At 33.9% G+C, this 17,892-nt stretch overlaps 1 protein-coding gene and 1 pseudogene across 1 annotated transcript; one reads left to right on the forward strand and one right to left on the reverse strand.

Annotated features, from left to right (window-relative positions):
* Positions 1 to 653: 653 nt before the first annotated feature.
* LOC115721501 (small nucleolar RNA R71) lies at positions 654 to 808 on the reverse strand (annotated as a pseudogene).
* Positions 809 to 1,143: 335 nt separating this feature from the next.
* LOC133035002 (uncharacterized) lies at positions 1,144 to 2,983 on the forward strand. Its single transcript, XM_061110628.1, has one exon. It carries the CDS (start codon positions 1,155 to 1,157, stop codon positions 2,493 to 2,495), a length of 1,341 nt encoding a protein of 446 aa, XP_060966611.1. The 5' UTR covers positions 1,144 to 1,154; the 3' UTR covers positions 2,496 to 2,983.
* Positions 2,984 to 17,892: the final 14,909 nt, after the last annotated feature.

Genomic DNA, 17,892 nt, shown 5'->3' on the forward strand with positions numbered 1-17,892 from the left:
GGGAATTGTATAAAGATTGATATTACATAAAATTATACTAACTTCTACTTTGGTATATTTTCTCTTGCTGATTTTTCTAACCTTTTTCTTGCAATAATTTTTTTGATCTATTTCAGGAATCCTAAGTGCATGCGCCGTCAAGGACAAACAGTCATATTACCAGTTGATCCTGAAATCGAGAAAACTTGCAGGAGGAATCGAAAGAACAAGAGGCAAGAAAGAGTTTCAGCAACTGCTGAAACATCAGAGATCATGGCTGCCAATGTGAACAATAATGCTGGAAACAATGGGGGTAATAACGGTAATAATGGAGGTGCCGTGGAAGATCAAGCTAATGGCCGTAGCTTGAGAGATTACATTCTCCCTACTCTGACGGGAGTGCAGTCATGTATCAGGCCACCGGCAGTGGATGCAAACAATTTCGAGATTAAGCCTGCCATCCTTCAAATGGTGCAGTCTTCAGTTCAGTTTGGTGGTCTCCCTTCTGAAGATCCTAATTTGCATCTCTCTAACTTCATGGAACTTTGTGAAACTTTTAAGGTTAATGGAGTTAGCGATGATGCCATTCGACTGAGATTGTTTCCATTCTCACTGAGAGAGCGAGCCAAGAGTTGGTTGATCTCCTTGCCACGAAATTCTATAGCAACATGGACAGACTTAGCAACAAAATTTCTGTCTAAATTCTTCCTCCAAAGAAAGTACGCAAAGCCGCGAGGAGAAATAAACTACTTCGGCAAGATAATGAATCTCTCCATGAGGCTTGGGAGAGGTTTAAAGATCTAATCAGAAAATGCCCTCATCATGGCATAGAGAAGTGGATGCTGGTTCACAATTTCTACAACGGGTTGGTTGGTAACACTAGAACTCTGATAGATGCAGCAGCTGGTGGAGCTTTTATGAGAAAGAGTGCTAATGAGGCTTACGATCTATTGGAGGAGATGGCTCTAAATAATCAGCAGTGGCCAACTGAAAGGAGTCAAACTAAGAAAGTAGCTGGTGTGCTAGAGGTTGATGCCATCACAAAATTGACAGCTCAAGTTGAGGCCTTGACAAAGCTGATTGCAGGGCAAGCTAAACAAGCCCAAGTTATTTGTGAGATATGTGGAGGCAACCATCACTTTTCGCAGTGTCGAGCGTATGTGGATAATTTGCCAATGGATCAAGCAAAAGCCATTGGGAACTACTCCCAAAATAATAATTATGGGCACAACCAGCAGGGGTTCTACCAGCAGAGAAATCAGCCCCAACAAAACCAACAACAAAGTCCTAGTGGAGGCTCCAATATCCAAGCTGATTTATTGCTCCAATTCATGATGGAGACTAGAGCCTCTATTAAAACTCTAGAAACTCAAATGGAACAATTGTCTACTCAAGTGGCAAACCAAGCTCAAGGAAATTCACCTAGCACTAGTGAGGCAAAAGGAAAAGAGCAATGTAAAGCAATTTCCTTGAGGAGTGGAAAGAGTTATGAAGGACCTAGTGGCAAGCAACCAGTTGAAGATGGGGTTCAGGATCAACAGGCACAGACACCGGCACCAAAGGAAAAGAAGGCTACTGATAGCCCTGCACCACCACAACAGTCTCCACCAATCAGTATTGATCATCATGTGAAGATACCTTATCCTCAGAGACTCCGAAAGACCAATCTAGACAAGCAGTTTACAAAATTTCTAGAGGTCTTCAAAAGACTACACATCAACATTCCTTTTGCTGAAGCCTTGGAACAAATGCCCCGTTATGTGAAGTTCATGAAGGAAATATTGTCTAAGAAGAGAAAAATGGAGGACTATGAAACAGTGGCATTAACTGAGGAGTGTAGCGCCATTTTGCAAAAGAAACTACCGCCCAAGCTTAAAGATCCGGGTAGTTTCAATATTCCATGCTCTATAGGGGGTTCAGTGGAAACTAAAGCTCTATGTGATCTGGGAGCAAGCATTAATCTAATGCCGTTGTCTGTCTTCAAAAGGCTAGGATTGGGAAAAGCAAAGCCCACAACAGTGACTCTACAACTAGCGGATCGTTCTCTAACTCATCCTCGTGGCATAATTGAAGATGTACTGGTGAAGGTTGGTAAGTTTATCTTCCCTGCTGATTTCTTAATTCTTGATATGGAGGAAGATTCAACTATTCCCATTATTTTGGGAAGACCATTCTTGGCCACGGGTCGAGCATTAATAGATGTTCAAAAGGGGGAGTTAAAGTTGCGAGTCCAAGATGAAGAGGTCAATTTTAATGTTTTTGCCCCAACTGACATTCCTACCTGTTGCAAGATTGAGGTGGTGAAGGGTTCTTTTGTTAAAACTGATAAGAAGAAAGCAAAGCCTAAAGAGCGACTTCGAACGATTCAGCGTCGTTGGAAAAGATTGATGTGTGGTAGTTCTGAAGGTGAGCTTACTCTTGTGCAAAACTCTGAAATCAACACTATTGGTGGTAAATTTTCTTCATTTAGTGCGAGGGCTCTTTTGAATGCAAAGGGTGGACTTGATCCCTTCTGATGGGGCTCAGGTAAGTTTCTCTCACCCTGGTTTATTTTCACACATTGGGGACAATGTGCATTTTAGTTTGGGGGGGGGGGGAACTTAATTTATTTTTTCGCGTTTATTTGTTTTAGTTTAGTTTGTTTTAGTTTTTTTTAGTCTTTCGCGATAGTTAAATTGAAAGATGGATTAAATTGTTGTTATTCACTTGTGCAATGGATTGAAACATAACTGTGTGCTTGACTTGCAACTGTTTGAATTAAATTGGATGTGTGTTAGGAAGTGATTCATGTAGATTTAAAACATTTGCTATTTTCACATATCACTTTTGTTCTATTTGGATTGTGGAATGACTGATTGAACATGAAATAGAATTTGTTTGACATACTCTCTTGAAGCGAAATCCTTGATGATTTTTGTTTGGAAAGTGATTTAGGCAAGTTTTCTTTGGAACGATTGAGCCTTTCAAGCCTGCCTATGAATTTTTTACCTTAGTATACCCAAAGTTGAGCCTTAGCCTGTTTTAAAAATTCTTCACCACTTAACTGAGCTAAATTCGTTATCTTAAACTTTTTTTTTTTTCACCCTGAACATATCTTATTATGCCATGAGCCTTGAAGCAAGTTTGGGGGGAATAAGTGCTGTAAGTGAAAAAAATATAAAGTGTAGGAATGAGAGATTGAAAAAAAAAAAAGAATAATATTGTGTGTTGTGCCTATGACAAAAAAAAAAAAAATGTGTCTTCTTGAAAAAAAAAAAAAAAAAAAATAGTTAAGAAAATTATGAGGTACACACATAAGAAAAATTGCAATCTCTTATTTCTGTTTTTGGGATATATGGAAAGAAAGCAAAAGAATTGTCTAGGTTTGTTTGGTATAATTGTGCTTATGGTATAGTATAGCCTAAATGACTTCTCACCTACCCATGTACCTAAGCCATGTGATGTTAACCGAAAAAGACCTATTGATTCCAAATAGAAATTTGTCAACATTAGTGGAGAGGAGTATGTCATTCAAACTTATTGATCATGTGTTAGTGGGATGTTGGAAAGTTAGAACAGTTGTGATATTGATGGAAATTACGATGCTTTATGTTTGTATGAATTACTTACTTGTAAATTGCACATTCAACTTAGTTCTTAGAGTTGGCAAGTTGAAATTCTGGTTATTGATGGATTGAAGTTGTGCAGGTGGTGGTAACAATTAAATTGTTGGAAAGTTCAGCTATCATTGTCAGTTTTCTTAGTTTAGTCTTAGTTTACTCGGGGACGAGTAAAGAGTCAGTTTGGGGGAGTTTGTTAGGCTATTTTTAGCCTATGTTTTGGATCCAATTTATGTGCATTTCTAGCTGTGTTGGGACGGAATTACGCTTGTTTTCTATGTTTTCAGGTTCTTTGGAATAAAAGAGGTCTCGGGTGCAGAAATTCATTAAAAGACGTGCTGAGCCGAAGAAAACTCAATTTTTGAGTTTTTGTGCATATCTGGCCGCGGCTAAACACAACTTGGCCGCGGCTAGATCTCGAGAAATCAGAGGCATCAGTCGCCGCGGCGATGAAGAGGCTCGCCGCGGCGAGTTACGAGATACAGAGAGAGCCTAAATTTGGCAATTTCTCGCCGCGGCGAGAGGAAGCTTGGCCGCGGCGAGACCCCGTACGGACCAGGGGCATTTTCGTCCATCGAACCCTAAATTTCAATTATAAATAGAAAACTGCGATTGGAAGTCAAGGAAGCGATTTGGAACCCTAAAACACAGCAGAAAGAGGCAAGAAGAGCAAAGGAAATCAAAGTGAAGATCCAGATTCATCCACCAACAGTTTCTTTCTCTATTCCTCTTTAATTTATTTATGTTGAATATTGCTATAGGAATGGTTATGGATTTGTTTCTGAACTAAATTTCCCATTTAGGGAGGATGATGATTGTTGTTTAATGTTTTGCCTAGTTAATGTTTAATTACCAGTCCTCAATTCTTGTGTGTGAAATTATCTTAATTTGTGTTTAATTTTCATGTTTAAGATTGATCACCTTGTGCATGTTCTATGATCTCAATTCAAAATCTGAAAAGTGAGAATTGAGAATGCTAAAATTAAGATAATCGATGTTCTATGTGAAACGAAAGTATTTACATGACTTATGTGACGAGTAGATTATTGCTTAATGCTGATTTCATGTTAGTTTAATTAAGGAATTAATTAGATAACATGTGATTTAGAATCTAGAAGATCTGAAAGGAGCTAGGTTGTTTCATAATCTGTCATTCACTTCAAGAATAGGATAGTAATTAATCATTAACGATTTGGGTAAACAACAACAGGATTCTCCTCCCTATTGTCTCATCTTGCTTAACTTTAAATTGTGTTATTAAGTTTTCTGAATTTCTTTCATATTTTACTGTTTTTAAATCATAATTGCTTTTGATTTACCGAATAGAATCATAAGTATAATTTAGTAGTACTTAATCCAATTCCCTGTGGGATCGACCTCACCTGTGTGAGATTTACTACTTGATTGCGTATACTTGCGTAGTGTTTAAAATTATAGCAACAGTAACCTGGATTTCACTTATTGGTGCCATGCTTTTCAATATGCTACCTTCACTATAAACAGGCTACCAAATGTTGTTCTAAACAATGTCAGCCCCTTTGAATGTTTGTTTGTTTGGCTCTCAACCTAATTGTATCATTATGAAACTATTTGGACGTGTTCATTTTCCACATCTCAGACCCTATCACTCTCACAAGATGAATTTTAGGTCCTAGGCTATTCATCCTATCACAAGAGCTAATGGATTTCTCTCGTGCTTTGTTTTTCTGGTTTTATGTTCTTACACTTACCACGAGTATAAGAAAGAAAATAATTACGTGTAGAATAAAATATATAAATTTTATTTTTGACATTGTATATTACTAAGAATTTTTTAAAAATTTACAGACTGTCCTAAATGACTATAACGTACACAATTATATATATATATATAAAAATAGACTAAAAAATTGTCTCAATGTAAAACAAATAAAGAGTCTACCAAAATATTCTTTAAGAAATGTGTTATAAAGTTACCCAATAATATATATACTAGTACAAGTATATGTGACACTTTTAATTAGGTAATGCTAATGTAAATTAGTTTAGTTCTAATAATCATATTATAAGAGAAATGTTAAAATGAGAGCAAGAAAAAGAGAAGAGTTCTGGTAGTGTCCAATACTATTTGAGGATACTATATTGTTCCAACTATTAGAGCTCTCTCATCACCTTTTATGTTATATTTTTTTAAAATATTTCATCAATTTTTTTTATTTTATGTGTAGATTTATATTATATCATATATCAATTTTTTTTATATATATTTTTTAATAATATTTAATTATTATATTTTACACTATTTTATTAAATTAAAATAGAAAAAAGAAAAATAAATATAAAAAATAAAATAATAAAAAAATGGAAGAAAAAACGAATAACAAAATATATAAATTTTATTTTTGATATTAATCTTTTTTATTTTTTTTTTTTTGAAAAATTACAAGTAATCTTAATTATTTATGATCTACACATTATGAAAAAAAAATTACTCTATATATTATTTTTTTAATTTTTTTTTATTTTTTAAATTTATAGTTTGGGTTGCTCCATGATTTCTTCAGTAGTTTCTATGTGCGTTGCTATGTGAATTTTGATTGCGATTTAAATCGATCTAGTAGCTGCTTTAAGAGTTTTTATATGAAATTCCTTAAAAAATCTTTTAAAGTGTAAATATAAAAAAAAAAAAAATTAATTAAAAAAATATTCCATGTACAAATAAGGGCAATTCTAATGTGAAAACTTAAATTTATTGTCAAATCAACACTAAAATGATACTATTTCAACAGTAAAATTTTTTCCAATTCTAACTACAACACTAAAAATATAATTTTTATTATTATATAATTTTATTAAATTATCTCACACTATACTATGTATATGAAAATAAAAATTTAATCATAAATATATTATTTTAATGTTAATTAAAAAAAATTGTGTAGTCTATAGTGTCCCACTAAAAATAGTAGAACACTATAAACTACTCCCACATATATATAGATAGGATAATATTTAGTGTTCATGATAGGATAATATTTAGTGTTCATTGGAGTAATTTTGTGTTCAAACTTCACTATTTTAAGATTTTAATGCCCTAGTGGAAAGCCCTACACACCCTCTTATGGGGTGTAGTGTAGAGTTATTTCTTACTAGTTTCCCATGCTCTTAAATATTATTACGAGAGAAGAGATTTTATTTTATTTAATTTTATTGAGATATGAAGAAAGTTAGAAAAGTAGTCAACATCCACATTATTGAAAAGGCTGCAAGAGTTGCCAGTCAAGGCATAAACCCTAAGTCAGCTTTCTGAACTGTGACATTTCTTCTCTGAAAGAGACTAGGGTTTTAGCTAGACAGCTGCAACTAAAATGTTTGTATCAAAAACAACAACATAATATCCCAACACAAGAACTATATATTTTATTTTCAATTGCTTCAAGCAATTAATATTAATATAATTAATATATAATTGAAATATTTCAAAACAAAACAAGATCCCAACAAATAATCTACGGAAAAAGAACACACAATCCAATAATTCCCGGAAAAGATGAGAAGAAAGTCAGTGAGTAGTACGCCCAAGGTAAAATTCTTCCAAGTACCTCATATTATATTATCTGAAAAGAGTTCCCTTAGACAAAATTGATATTTATATATATAGGAATACTTAAAGTAAATTATAAAATGAGGCATATATATACATGCTAAGTTTTTTTACTTTCAACACAAAATTGATATTTATATATTGGACACGATTTTGTTATGTTATTGTACTTTTAAATATTCCGTAATGTATTATAGTCATTAGATGGAAGCATTATTTGAGTTAATTTAAAGATAATTAGGGTTAAAAATGTAATGTACTCTGAGACTAATTATTACTTGCTCTAAAAACCGTTTAATGTACTCCCTAGATCGTGTTTATGTGGAAATACTAAATGGAAGGAGGCACCACTCTTTTACAAAGGTGAGCCTTGAGTTAATCAAAGATAAACAATGAAAACACGTGATGCGTGATTCTTGAATCTGATTGTTTTTGTGTTGTGATGGAAAATTCTTTTCTTATGATTTTTTTATTTGAACATATTATTAATGATTGTAAAAGTAATTTGCTTGCTTATTGAAAAATGTTTCTATTGTCTTTTATTACAGAGTTAGTAGCTCGAGCTTCCAGAATTTTCGTCAAAAAAAATATAATAAGAGCCATAAATACATTATAGAAATTCATAGAGATGAAATAATTAATGCTTTCATTTCTTAACCCAGAAAAAATAGCCAAAAATTTGCACGTCTTCCTACTTCTACCTATTAAAATACCCAGAAAAAGTTATATTCAATCACAAATAATTCCATATTATATTCTATGAAATGAGTATATATACAGCTAAAATTAAGGTCATAAAAAAAAAAAAAAAAAAAAAAAAAAAAAAACCTTACACCATTGGCACACGCTTGGAGACAAACATATAAAGACTCAGAACACAACACAACTTTATTTGACCATCCCATCAACAGCTGGAACACAAACAAAGAACAATATAGTTTAATCAAAGAAAATCAAGAATCTTATTCAAAAAAAAAATTCTAAAATCACACGAGAACAAATCTATATATAAGTAAATGAACAGAAAATCACACAAGACCATTGACTTCAAACTAATAAAATGTATTGAGAGTTGACTGGAATTTGATTCTGTTAGAGATAGAAGCAGATATATTAGTAAGAAGAAGCCATGAAACTCAGGATAGATAGCGCCACCAGCTAGAACCAGCTTCTATTAAAGCCCTTTTTTCATTGTAACAATATATATGTTACGTACTCACGGCGGCGCTATCCCTCCTGAGCTTTAAAGATTCTAATTTACTTTTTGAATCATCACACCAAGAACTCTCCAACCAAGCAAATTGTAGAATTATAAAAAGTTTCATTTTAGGGTTTAAAATTAGAAAGTAAAAAGAAGAAGAAGAAACTTTGTATATATTATATTTATAATATTAATGAGTGAAAGAGCTAAGCTCAAATGGTGGGTGGAGATAGAAAAGTAAGAGAAGGGTCATATTTATAAGGCTGAGGGGATGTGTGGACCGACTCGATCGATCGCTCCCTATTGGAACACGAGTTTGCTTATTGAATAAATAAACAAGGATTTAATTGTGTGGAAGGACGGTTTAATTTTTTTTCTTTCTCTCTTTAATTACTTTTTTTTTCAAAAAAAATAAAATAATAAATAATAAAAAAATAATGTTGGATTATTTTATTAATATTTGACTTTTAATCTTCCACTGCCTTCTCTCTTTACTGCGTTTGTACTATGTAGTATGTACGCTGCCGACTACGATATACAGTATACTTTGCTCATACGTACTCAAATCCTTGGGGATATATTTCTAATCCAACATTGCTAGTTGTTACGTGCAGTCTATGATGGCACGTTACAAGCTAAGTGATGCCCACAAGTTGGCCAAGTGGTGGCGCATGTTGTGGTGCATGCAGGTGGCATGCTGATGCGTAGTTTGTATGCAGTGGTATTTTCGTAAATATCTTCAATATTGTTCGGAATGGGACGGGACTTGGTATTCACCATTTATTTGGGTCTACAAATAGAATGGTGCAATCGGTTTGGCGAAACTATGTGATTTGGTATATGGTGCTTCCCATATGTCTACAGAGCAAAAATCATCTATGCTCCTGGTAGAAGGCTAAAAGCTCAGAATGCTCTTTAAGGGGGGTAATCTGGTGTCAGCTCTCCACCACCCCTTGCACCTTGGTGCTAAGTGAGCTACTACTAGCCAGTGGGGACTAGTAGGGCGGGCATATGAGGACCACGAGGGGACTCATATGTCTCCATGAGTTGGAGTACTCATGGACATTATCGGGCCGACCCGGTAGTGCGTCGAAGAATGCCGCCAGAGGTTCAATGGTACGTTTCCCTTGGCTTGCCGGTATGCCGCTTGCACGGGACGTGGCCTAGATCCTCCTAGAGACGTTGTGGTGCGCTTAGACCACGAGTCTCAACACGAGATGACACGGGTAGTCATTCGTGGACTAGTTTGCATAAGCGCATGGGACGGATGTACCATGTTGGAAAGGGACAGAGGTCTAATGTATGCAACTGGTTTGGTGGCTTGTCTTGAGGGCCTGTCAACATGCGTGGAGGCATGGTGCCTTGAGGATTGGTCCATGGACGTATGGGAGTCCTTGGGCGACGAGAGAGACTATTCGGACAGTATCGAATGGGGCATGATAGAGGCGTTGGCACGTTAACTTAGTGTTGGCATCTTGCCACCCATGCTACCTTGGTCACGTGTGACAAGGTGAGCGTCGGTGTTGGGATTTGTCTTACCATAGTGGGAACCTATGGACAGTGTGAGTATCTTGGCTAGAGAACCTCGATGCATGAATGCACTCATGGATGCTTGCGAGCATGACTCGGTGAGAGTTGTTCGAGAGACGGAAGTGTGCACGAGGCACACGGTCGCGCGAAAAATGAGCCCATTGTTACTCGGATGGTTGGAAGGCTGACCTTGGTTTAGAGAAGTCAAGGTGCCGCACGGGTGTTCCGCTGCCTGAAAAGGTGAGCCCGTGACACTAGTGATCCCAATCCAACCTAGCTATCTCGGGATTAATTGATACAATTAAGTACCATTTCCATATATAAACTAATTAAGATTCTTTTCATTCATATGTATATGCTTCTCAATTTTTTTAGGCTGATTCAAAAATTACTGTGTGATTTTGTTTAATTTTATTAATAAATAAATTTGCGGTATAAATACTAAAATTTAACTCTCAGTTGCAAATAAATATCTAAGTTTAATTTTTTGACGGTAATAATACTTAAGTTATAGTTCTGAAACTCTGTAGATACCTAACCGTTAAATATTAATCCATTATATCCATGTGTCGTTTTCTTATTGGTATATCTGATTTTTTTTTAAATAATAAAAATTTAAAGACTTGGACCAATCAACGATTGCCACGTGGCAATTTATTACCTACAGAAGTTCCAAAATTATAACTTAAGTATTATTACCGCCAAAAATTGAACTTTATTTATTTGCAACTGACAGTTAAACTTAGGTATTTACGCCGCAAATTACTCAATACTTAAATTTTATTGACGATTTTTTATGTATTAAATTGTACTCCTTGAACTTCCATTCACGTCAAGTGTTTGTTGGTAAAATTAAACGAAACTAAATCTTTGAATTCAATAATGTCAATAGTTTGAGAAAAATTTTGATTGCTTGCGAAATTTGGAGGCGCCATTTAATGTGTTAACTCAAATTTTCGTTAACAATAAATGAAGCCTTGTAAATAAAAAATTAACTATTTATAATTAATAAATATAGATGAAATACCAATAACTTTTAAGTGATTTTGTAGTTAAAATCTACATGATACTTCACGAGTCAGTATTATTTCTAAGTATTTCTAGACAATGTTTCTTGATTACAAGAAAATTTCTTTGGATGTTCACTCAATCTCACAAAGTTTTACCTTCCAAAAATGACCGATTCCTTTTTCCATAGGTTTTGTCTCTATTTATAAGGATTAATTTTAGGAATGTCAGTTGTTCTCTTTTAATCTTATCTAGGTAACTATTCATAAAACATAGACAATCACAACATTTTATATTTACAACATGTGGATAAAATGATATAACTACTGATAATCGCTTCTTGTTCTTACCAGGAAGTAGTTTGTCTTTACTGAGATAACATACTCCAACTTTGGCTCGCATTCTTTAACGGTGTTCAGGAAGAGGTGGTCGCATTCCACGATATGCTAGTTAAGATGTTTGTCCTTGCAATTACTTTTTACGTTAATTCATGGACTATTCTATAAAAATTCTGAGATAAGTTATACTTTGCTTATTTTCGTTAGTCTTTCAACACACTCACGGGTATTTGGATCAATGAGTTGGAAGCTCTTAAAGAACTCATTACCTAGCATTTCCACTTAACTCATTCTTCCATGCTATTCAACTGCCTCATCTCAGTCAAATCTGAGGATTTAGCTTATAATCTTGTTATCCTCATGAATCATTGTATTGATTGTGCCACGCGAGCTCATTACATCTTTTAATAGTAGTTCATCTCGAGACGGTACATTTATTCATTCCTCGTATTAATTATTATCTTTATTCTTTTAGGTCTACATGGACACGTGTCATGTTCATATGTAGTGCTTAAAATATGGGTGTAACAATTACCCTCTAAAAAGTAATTTTCATTTTTGAAAAAAACCTTTTAAATCATTATCGCATGGTGTCTTTTGTGTATCGAGTAAGCTTCTTAAATTTTTAGTTTTGGCGATTTTTGTCTTCCCGATAAAAGAGCTAATCATAGTTTTTATAATAAATGTTTGTCTTTTCAACTGACCCAAAAGCTAATCATCCTTGATTAAGTATTTTTTTAATCATACAGTGCTTACGATTTTGCTTAAAAGAATGTCATTTTTATTTCTTACCACTATTTTCACCACTGTTATCTAAGGAGAAAAAGCACAGAACTGAAAGCATTCCCCTTGTATGCCCTCTTTATCTATTTGCTTTTTTCTCCACATTTTTGCAACCATTTTTTGAAACCCAAAAAATGCTTCATTCCTAAGCCTTGGATTCGTCAAGCTTCAGGTTAAACTCCATCCAACTCATCATTAAGTTCTAATCCCAATATGTTCTTCTTAATATCTTAAATTGCGTCCTATGGTATGTTCTGTTTTATTTTATAATTTAAATAGGGTTTTTTTATCTGATTTAAGCTACATTATGGTTTTGACGATCTCTATAACTTTGGATTTTGTATTTTCAAATTACGTAGAGTTTTTCCAATACATTTTTCTTCCTTTGAGAGAAAATAAATGAATCTATTTAGCTCAATACTTGAAAACCCAAAATTTTTACAAAATTTACTTTTCTTTTGCCCTACCTGTTGACGCGATATTTCATCAACTGATCTAAGAAAATCGTAAGAAATAAGAGGATTGCGATAAATTGATTTTGCTAAATAAAACTACAATAAATAAAAAGAACATTGTTATCCTAATTTTTTCTCACTTGACGTGGCATGTCCACATGGGCAAAACTAAGGCCACGTGGAGTACAACTTGTCAGTGATTGGACAAATCTTCCTTGCACAGCACATCGATTGTCAAGGGTTTAAAGCAATCAAGCAGGACCGAGCAAGGGACAAATGGCCAACCAGGGACCCTAGCTGGACCAAACCCTGGCTAGCCAATGAACTTTTGTGTGACTGCCAAGCCCTATAAATAGGGCTGGCAGCCAGCATGTGCAAATAAGCCTTATGTAGAGGCCAGATGGATGTGGGGTCAGCAAGTTAAAATTTAGCTACGAGATAACCTTAATTGACTATGGAAATAGGTGATCTTCTTCAAGCTAATATCTACCTATCCTTTAAGGATATTAATTTATCTTTTTTGTAATTTAAATATAATATAGAAAAACTATTTTCCCTATTTTGAAGGGATATTTACTCATTTTGAATAATGATCTTTTGTAACCCCAGTATTATATAAATGGCATTATGCAAGGTGAAAAAGGATCTGAATTCTAAGTCCCTCAAGCTCTATTGCTCTCACAATCTCACGTTTCCTCACTTCTTCATTAGACACTTAGTCTATTCTCCTCATTAAGTCTCACTTGTTCTGAATTTGTAACACTCAATTCTCACTACTGTACAATCTAAGAGAGTCATAACTAGAAATTAACAAGTTTAAGTCTGTAATATGTGTGGTATTATCTCTATAATCAAGGGGCCGAACCTCTATAAATTGATGTATCACTTATATTATTTGCTATTACAACTCACACGTAGTGCTTAGAAGACTCCACTATCAGTTGACAAAATTTAGGGTCAACAAACATCATAAATTTATATTAGTTCACCCCCTATGTCGCGATGTTAATGAGGCCACATCTACTTTGTTTTTATCAATTGGATTCAACACACCAGAGTTATGTTCTCAAGAGTATGTGGATAGTAGTACAAAAAAGTTATTTATGTGAAATCTATCGAGACTCATGAATATAATGCTCATGAAAGACCCAACATTCATAAATTTGATAAGGATGATGGTTAGAAATAGAGAATGGTCTCTCTTCCTTGGTAAACGAGTTTGAAGTAATGATGTTTATCGAGGGTACAACAATAGAAGCTTGGTGCCGTGAAGAACACAAAGAAGAAGATACAAAAGGAAATATTCTCAAATGGTCTTTAAGTTTGGGAAGCTCTTAGAACGTGAAGGAAGATTTCAATTTCTCAAGGATCTCCTCCCTTATCCCTAGCCTATCACGATCTTTATATAGGCCTAGGGTTTGTTAGTGATCTCCCACATGTCGGGGTGTCTCACTTTCAAATCACGTAAGCTATTCTAAATAATGAATAAAAATAGGAATAAATAAATATCTATGAAAATATTCCTTATTCCTAGGCAAATATTCTACAAACATTGAGATTATTGTTGAAGTTGGATATTCCTCTTGTCTTAAATTTGCTTGTGTGGCATTGTGCTTTGGAAATGTAAACATTGGAGAGGAGTGACAAGGGATGTCACCCCTCGGCTAGGAATTTTCTCAATGGGAGAGAAATGTTGGAGAGAAGTATTTTGGGATGGCACTTCTCGATCATGATGCCACATGGGTTGTGGCATAGCTCTCCAAACATCTCATTGTAGCTCACACACAATAAAACCAATCAATTCCCAAGTAAAGTGTGCCAACCTATATTGTGAGCCAATTTTGAGCATGATAACTTTAGAATTGAGCTATGACCATGCGACAAACTTAGATTTGTCTTAAAAATATATTTTCAATGCAAGTTGAACCAAGTCATTTGGAGAAAAATGGAGAGAGTAATGCTTGTATTACCGAAGGGTAGTATGTACCTTTTAGCTCCAAATCTGACCGTTGCCACATCAAAGTGGCATTTCTTGGCCATGGATGTTCCTGGATCCTTCCGGGTGTGTTTTGACTTGTTTTTTGATGTTGAATCATATTTTGGAGGTCTCGGGACACCAAAAACCTCATTTCAACATCTGAAATCCTAACAGGAGACAACTTCCATCATTCAGTGCCAAAAGATATATGGCAGTGGTCAGCCAGGGATTATGGGAAGTCCTTGATGGTGTTTCTATCTTATTTTAGTCATTTGGATATTAGAAAATCACTTTGGCCACATTAGTTCTTGGCCAATCGGTAGAAGAGAGCACTGCCATCTCTTGGGAAACAAAGATGGCAGTTGTCGGCTAAGGGGGTTATACACCCTTTGGTGACTTTTCTTACTTGTATTTGATACCTTGATGTTGGAAATATACTTTGGCCAAAGAAATTCTCCACCATTTGTTGTGGCCAACCACTGCCACTCTTTGGACCACAAAGGTGGCAGTGGTGATCCAAGTGGTTTCTATACAACTTGGTGGCCTTCCTCACTTGGTTTTGACATGTTGATGATGAAAAAGTAATTTTGGCACAGAATCCCCTTCTGATTTGATGTGGCTGACTTGTGCCACTTATTTGTGCACAAAGATGGCACATGTCAGCTAGGCTTGTCCTTGAGTGAAAAATGGTTTCTTTCACTTATGTTGTAATCCTTGGTGTTGAGGGAGCACAATTTGATAAGTCTCGTTTGGTATTTTGAGAGTAGAGAGCATTGCCATCTTCTTGTGGCAGTAGTCCCTAAAAAATAGAGAGAGCGTTGTCATCTTCATGTAGGAATTAAAAACATGACACATATATACCATATATACAACAGTCCCAACGTAACAAAAATTAAAATTAGCCCTTAAACGGAAAGACAGCATTAAAGCTCGAGCTTTGAGCTTTAAAAAGTTCAAACTCGATTTCTAACTCAAAACTACCTCAAATTTAGCAAGTAAATATCAATATTAATCCCATAGCTACCCAAAAACAATTCTATGAAGTTACTATCTTTATAACTACTCTAAATCACAAAGCCAACATATAAAACCAATCTTTTTCAACTTAAAATGAAACCAATCCTTACCTTAAGCTTTTCCTCTTCATTAGTTTACTATCCAGCTATTACCGGGACTTGAATTACTAAGTTTCTGGCTGGAATCGAAGAAAATTAAATAGTGGGAGTGAAGGTTTCGGTGCACCGAAATAGGAGGGTTTCGTTCTGTTCTTTCTTTCTTAAGTTTTAAAACGTATTATATATATAACCTGATAAGTTATTTTTTTTAAAAAAAATATTAATAATAATAAAAAATTTATTAATAAAAGTTTTTTTTACTGTTTCTTAGCTATTAAGAAATTTTTATTTCTAGGACACTAGGTCAAATTCCAATCACTTCTAATTATCTCAATAATTATACTATCAACCTATCATAATACTCCCATCAAAGTTACTAATTTAACCTTGTTATGATATTTTTGGCCCCCGATCGAGTCTCTAAGGTTGTCAAACTTGAAAATATTTTTATTCTACAGACAACTAATATTATATCTACACATACTATATAAGTCTCTGTAATTAATAAATTGTGGAGTTACTCTGCTCCACAACAAGGTAGCTGGTATTGGAGGAAGATAGTTGCATTGAAAGGTACCATCCTAACTCTAACTACTCCCTCATCTTTCACACAAAGCCGATATAAAATAGCTGAATGGTATAAGCTGTTATGCCCCAATGAGAACCGGGTTAAGTGGAGCAAGGAAATTTGGGGTAGACTGAATACTCCCAAACATAGCTTTGTAAGTTGGCTTGCAATCCAAAAAAGGCTGAAATCAAAGGATAGGCTATTTCGATTCAATATTGTAGCAGATATGCAGTGTCTTCTATGTAACACAGGTGCTGAAACAAGTGACCACCTCTTCTTTGATTGCACCTTTGCCGTGATCTGCCTACAACAAACAAAAGTGTAGCTGGGGTGGAAAACCACAGCAACACGGCTGGACAGCCTGGTGAGAGTTATTGGGCGAAGGAAGTGCTCTGGCTTCCGAAAGAAGGTTTTGGCTGCTGCAATTGCAGCCTTGGTATACCTTATTTGGAAGGCTAGAAATAGGAAATATTGGCGTCAAAGTGATGAGAACCCGAATACCATTGTACAGCAACTAAAAAATACTTGTAAAAGCAGAATACATAGTGTATGGCCTAATAAAGTATCTTTAGAAGATTCAGCTTGGTTTAATACATTGTAAATACATAGAGTTATGCTCAGGCCCGATTTGGGTGCTGTTAGATTTGTATCTTTCAAAAATTTATTGGAGTAATGAAGAACACTTGCTGATTTCTCAAAAAAAAAAAATTAATAAATTGTGTTCATTTATCTACTTATAACTAAATTAAGATTTATGCTAAAATAAATTAATAGGATTACAATCCAACTCATTACCTGATTAACTCATAATATATATAAACTCTAATTATTTAGCATTAAGTTCATCATCGGGATATTATAAATAATGTTATTTTAATAAAAACAGTAATTTAACTTCATTGAAGATAAAATTATAATATTAAAAAATATTTTGATAAACTAGAGTACTCTTTTTCTTTTTTGAATACTTGATTCAAGCAATTTTTGTATGAACCCTAATTTATGTGAGAAATTTGGTTAATGCATATTTTATCAAAGATTTTGTTTTTATTATAGGTTCATTAATTAAAATGTAAGGTGAAAAGTACAAGTTAGATTACTTAAATTAGAATTAAGATCCAGCGGGTCCAATAAACTATCATTATATCACTGTTTAATCACTGTTTTGCACCATCGCAATATAATAATGAGTATAGTACTATCTTTTTATTTTTTCAGTATTTTTATATATTTTTATATAAAAATAATATAAGTTGTAATTATTTAAAATTAAGATATATATTTTAAAAAAAAATAAATATAATTTATTGTAAAAAAATATGAATACCACGATTATTTATTAAATAATTAAGTTAATAAATAATCAAATAGTATATAAACATAATTAATGTAAATTATAACTATTTACATGTCAAAACAAAAACAAAAAGTGCATCATAAGATTCTCCATTAATATATGTATGTGTATATTTCTTACAATAAAAATTAAAAGTGGGCAACATCCAATTGAATTTAATTAAATATATATATCTAATTATAATTAAATTGGATTGAATACTAAAAGATGAATTCTAATTAGATTGAGTCGTTTATTAAATGTTATTCTCAAAATCTAATTAAATTAACTATTTACATGTCACAACAAAAACAACGGGCGCATCATAAAATTTTCCATTAATGTATGTATATGTAGATTTTTTTGCAGTAACAGTTAGGAGTGAGTAACATCTAATTCAATCCACTTGAATTTAATAA

This window comes from Cannabis sativa, chromosome 2, assembly GCF_029168945.1.
Source record: "Cannabis sativa cultivar Pink pepper isolate KNU-18-1 chromosome 2, ASM2916894v1, whole genome shotgun sequence".
Lineage (NCBI taxonomy): Eukaryota > Viridiplantae > Streptophyta > Magnoliopsida > Rosales > Cannabaceae > Cannabis > Cannabis sativa.

Bases quoted from the DNA above. Each gene is read 5' to 3' on its own strand.
- LOC133035002 (XM_061110628.1), top strand. From the start codon at position 1,155: ATGGATCAAGCAAAAGCCATTGGGAACTACTCCCAAAATAATAATTAT.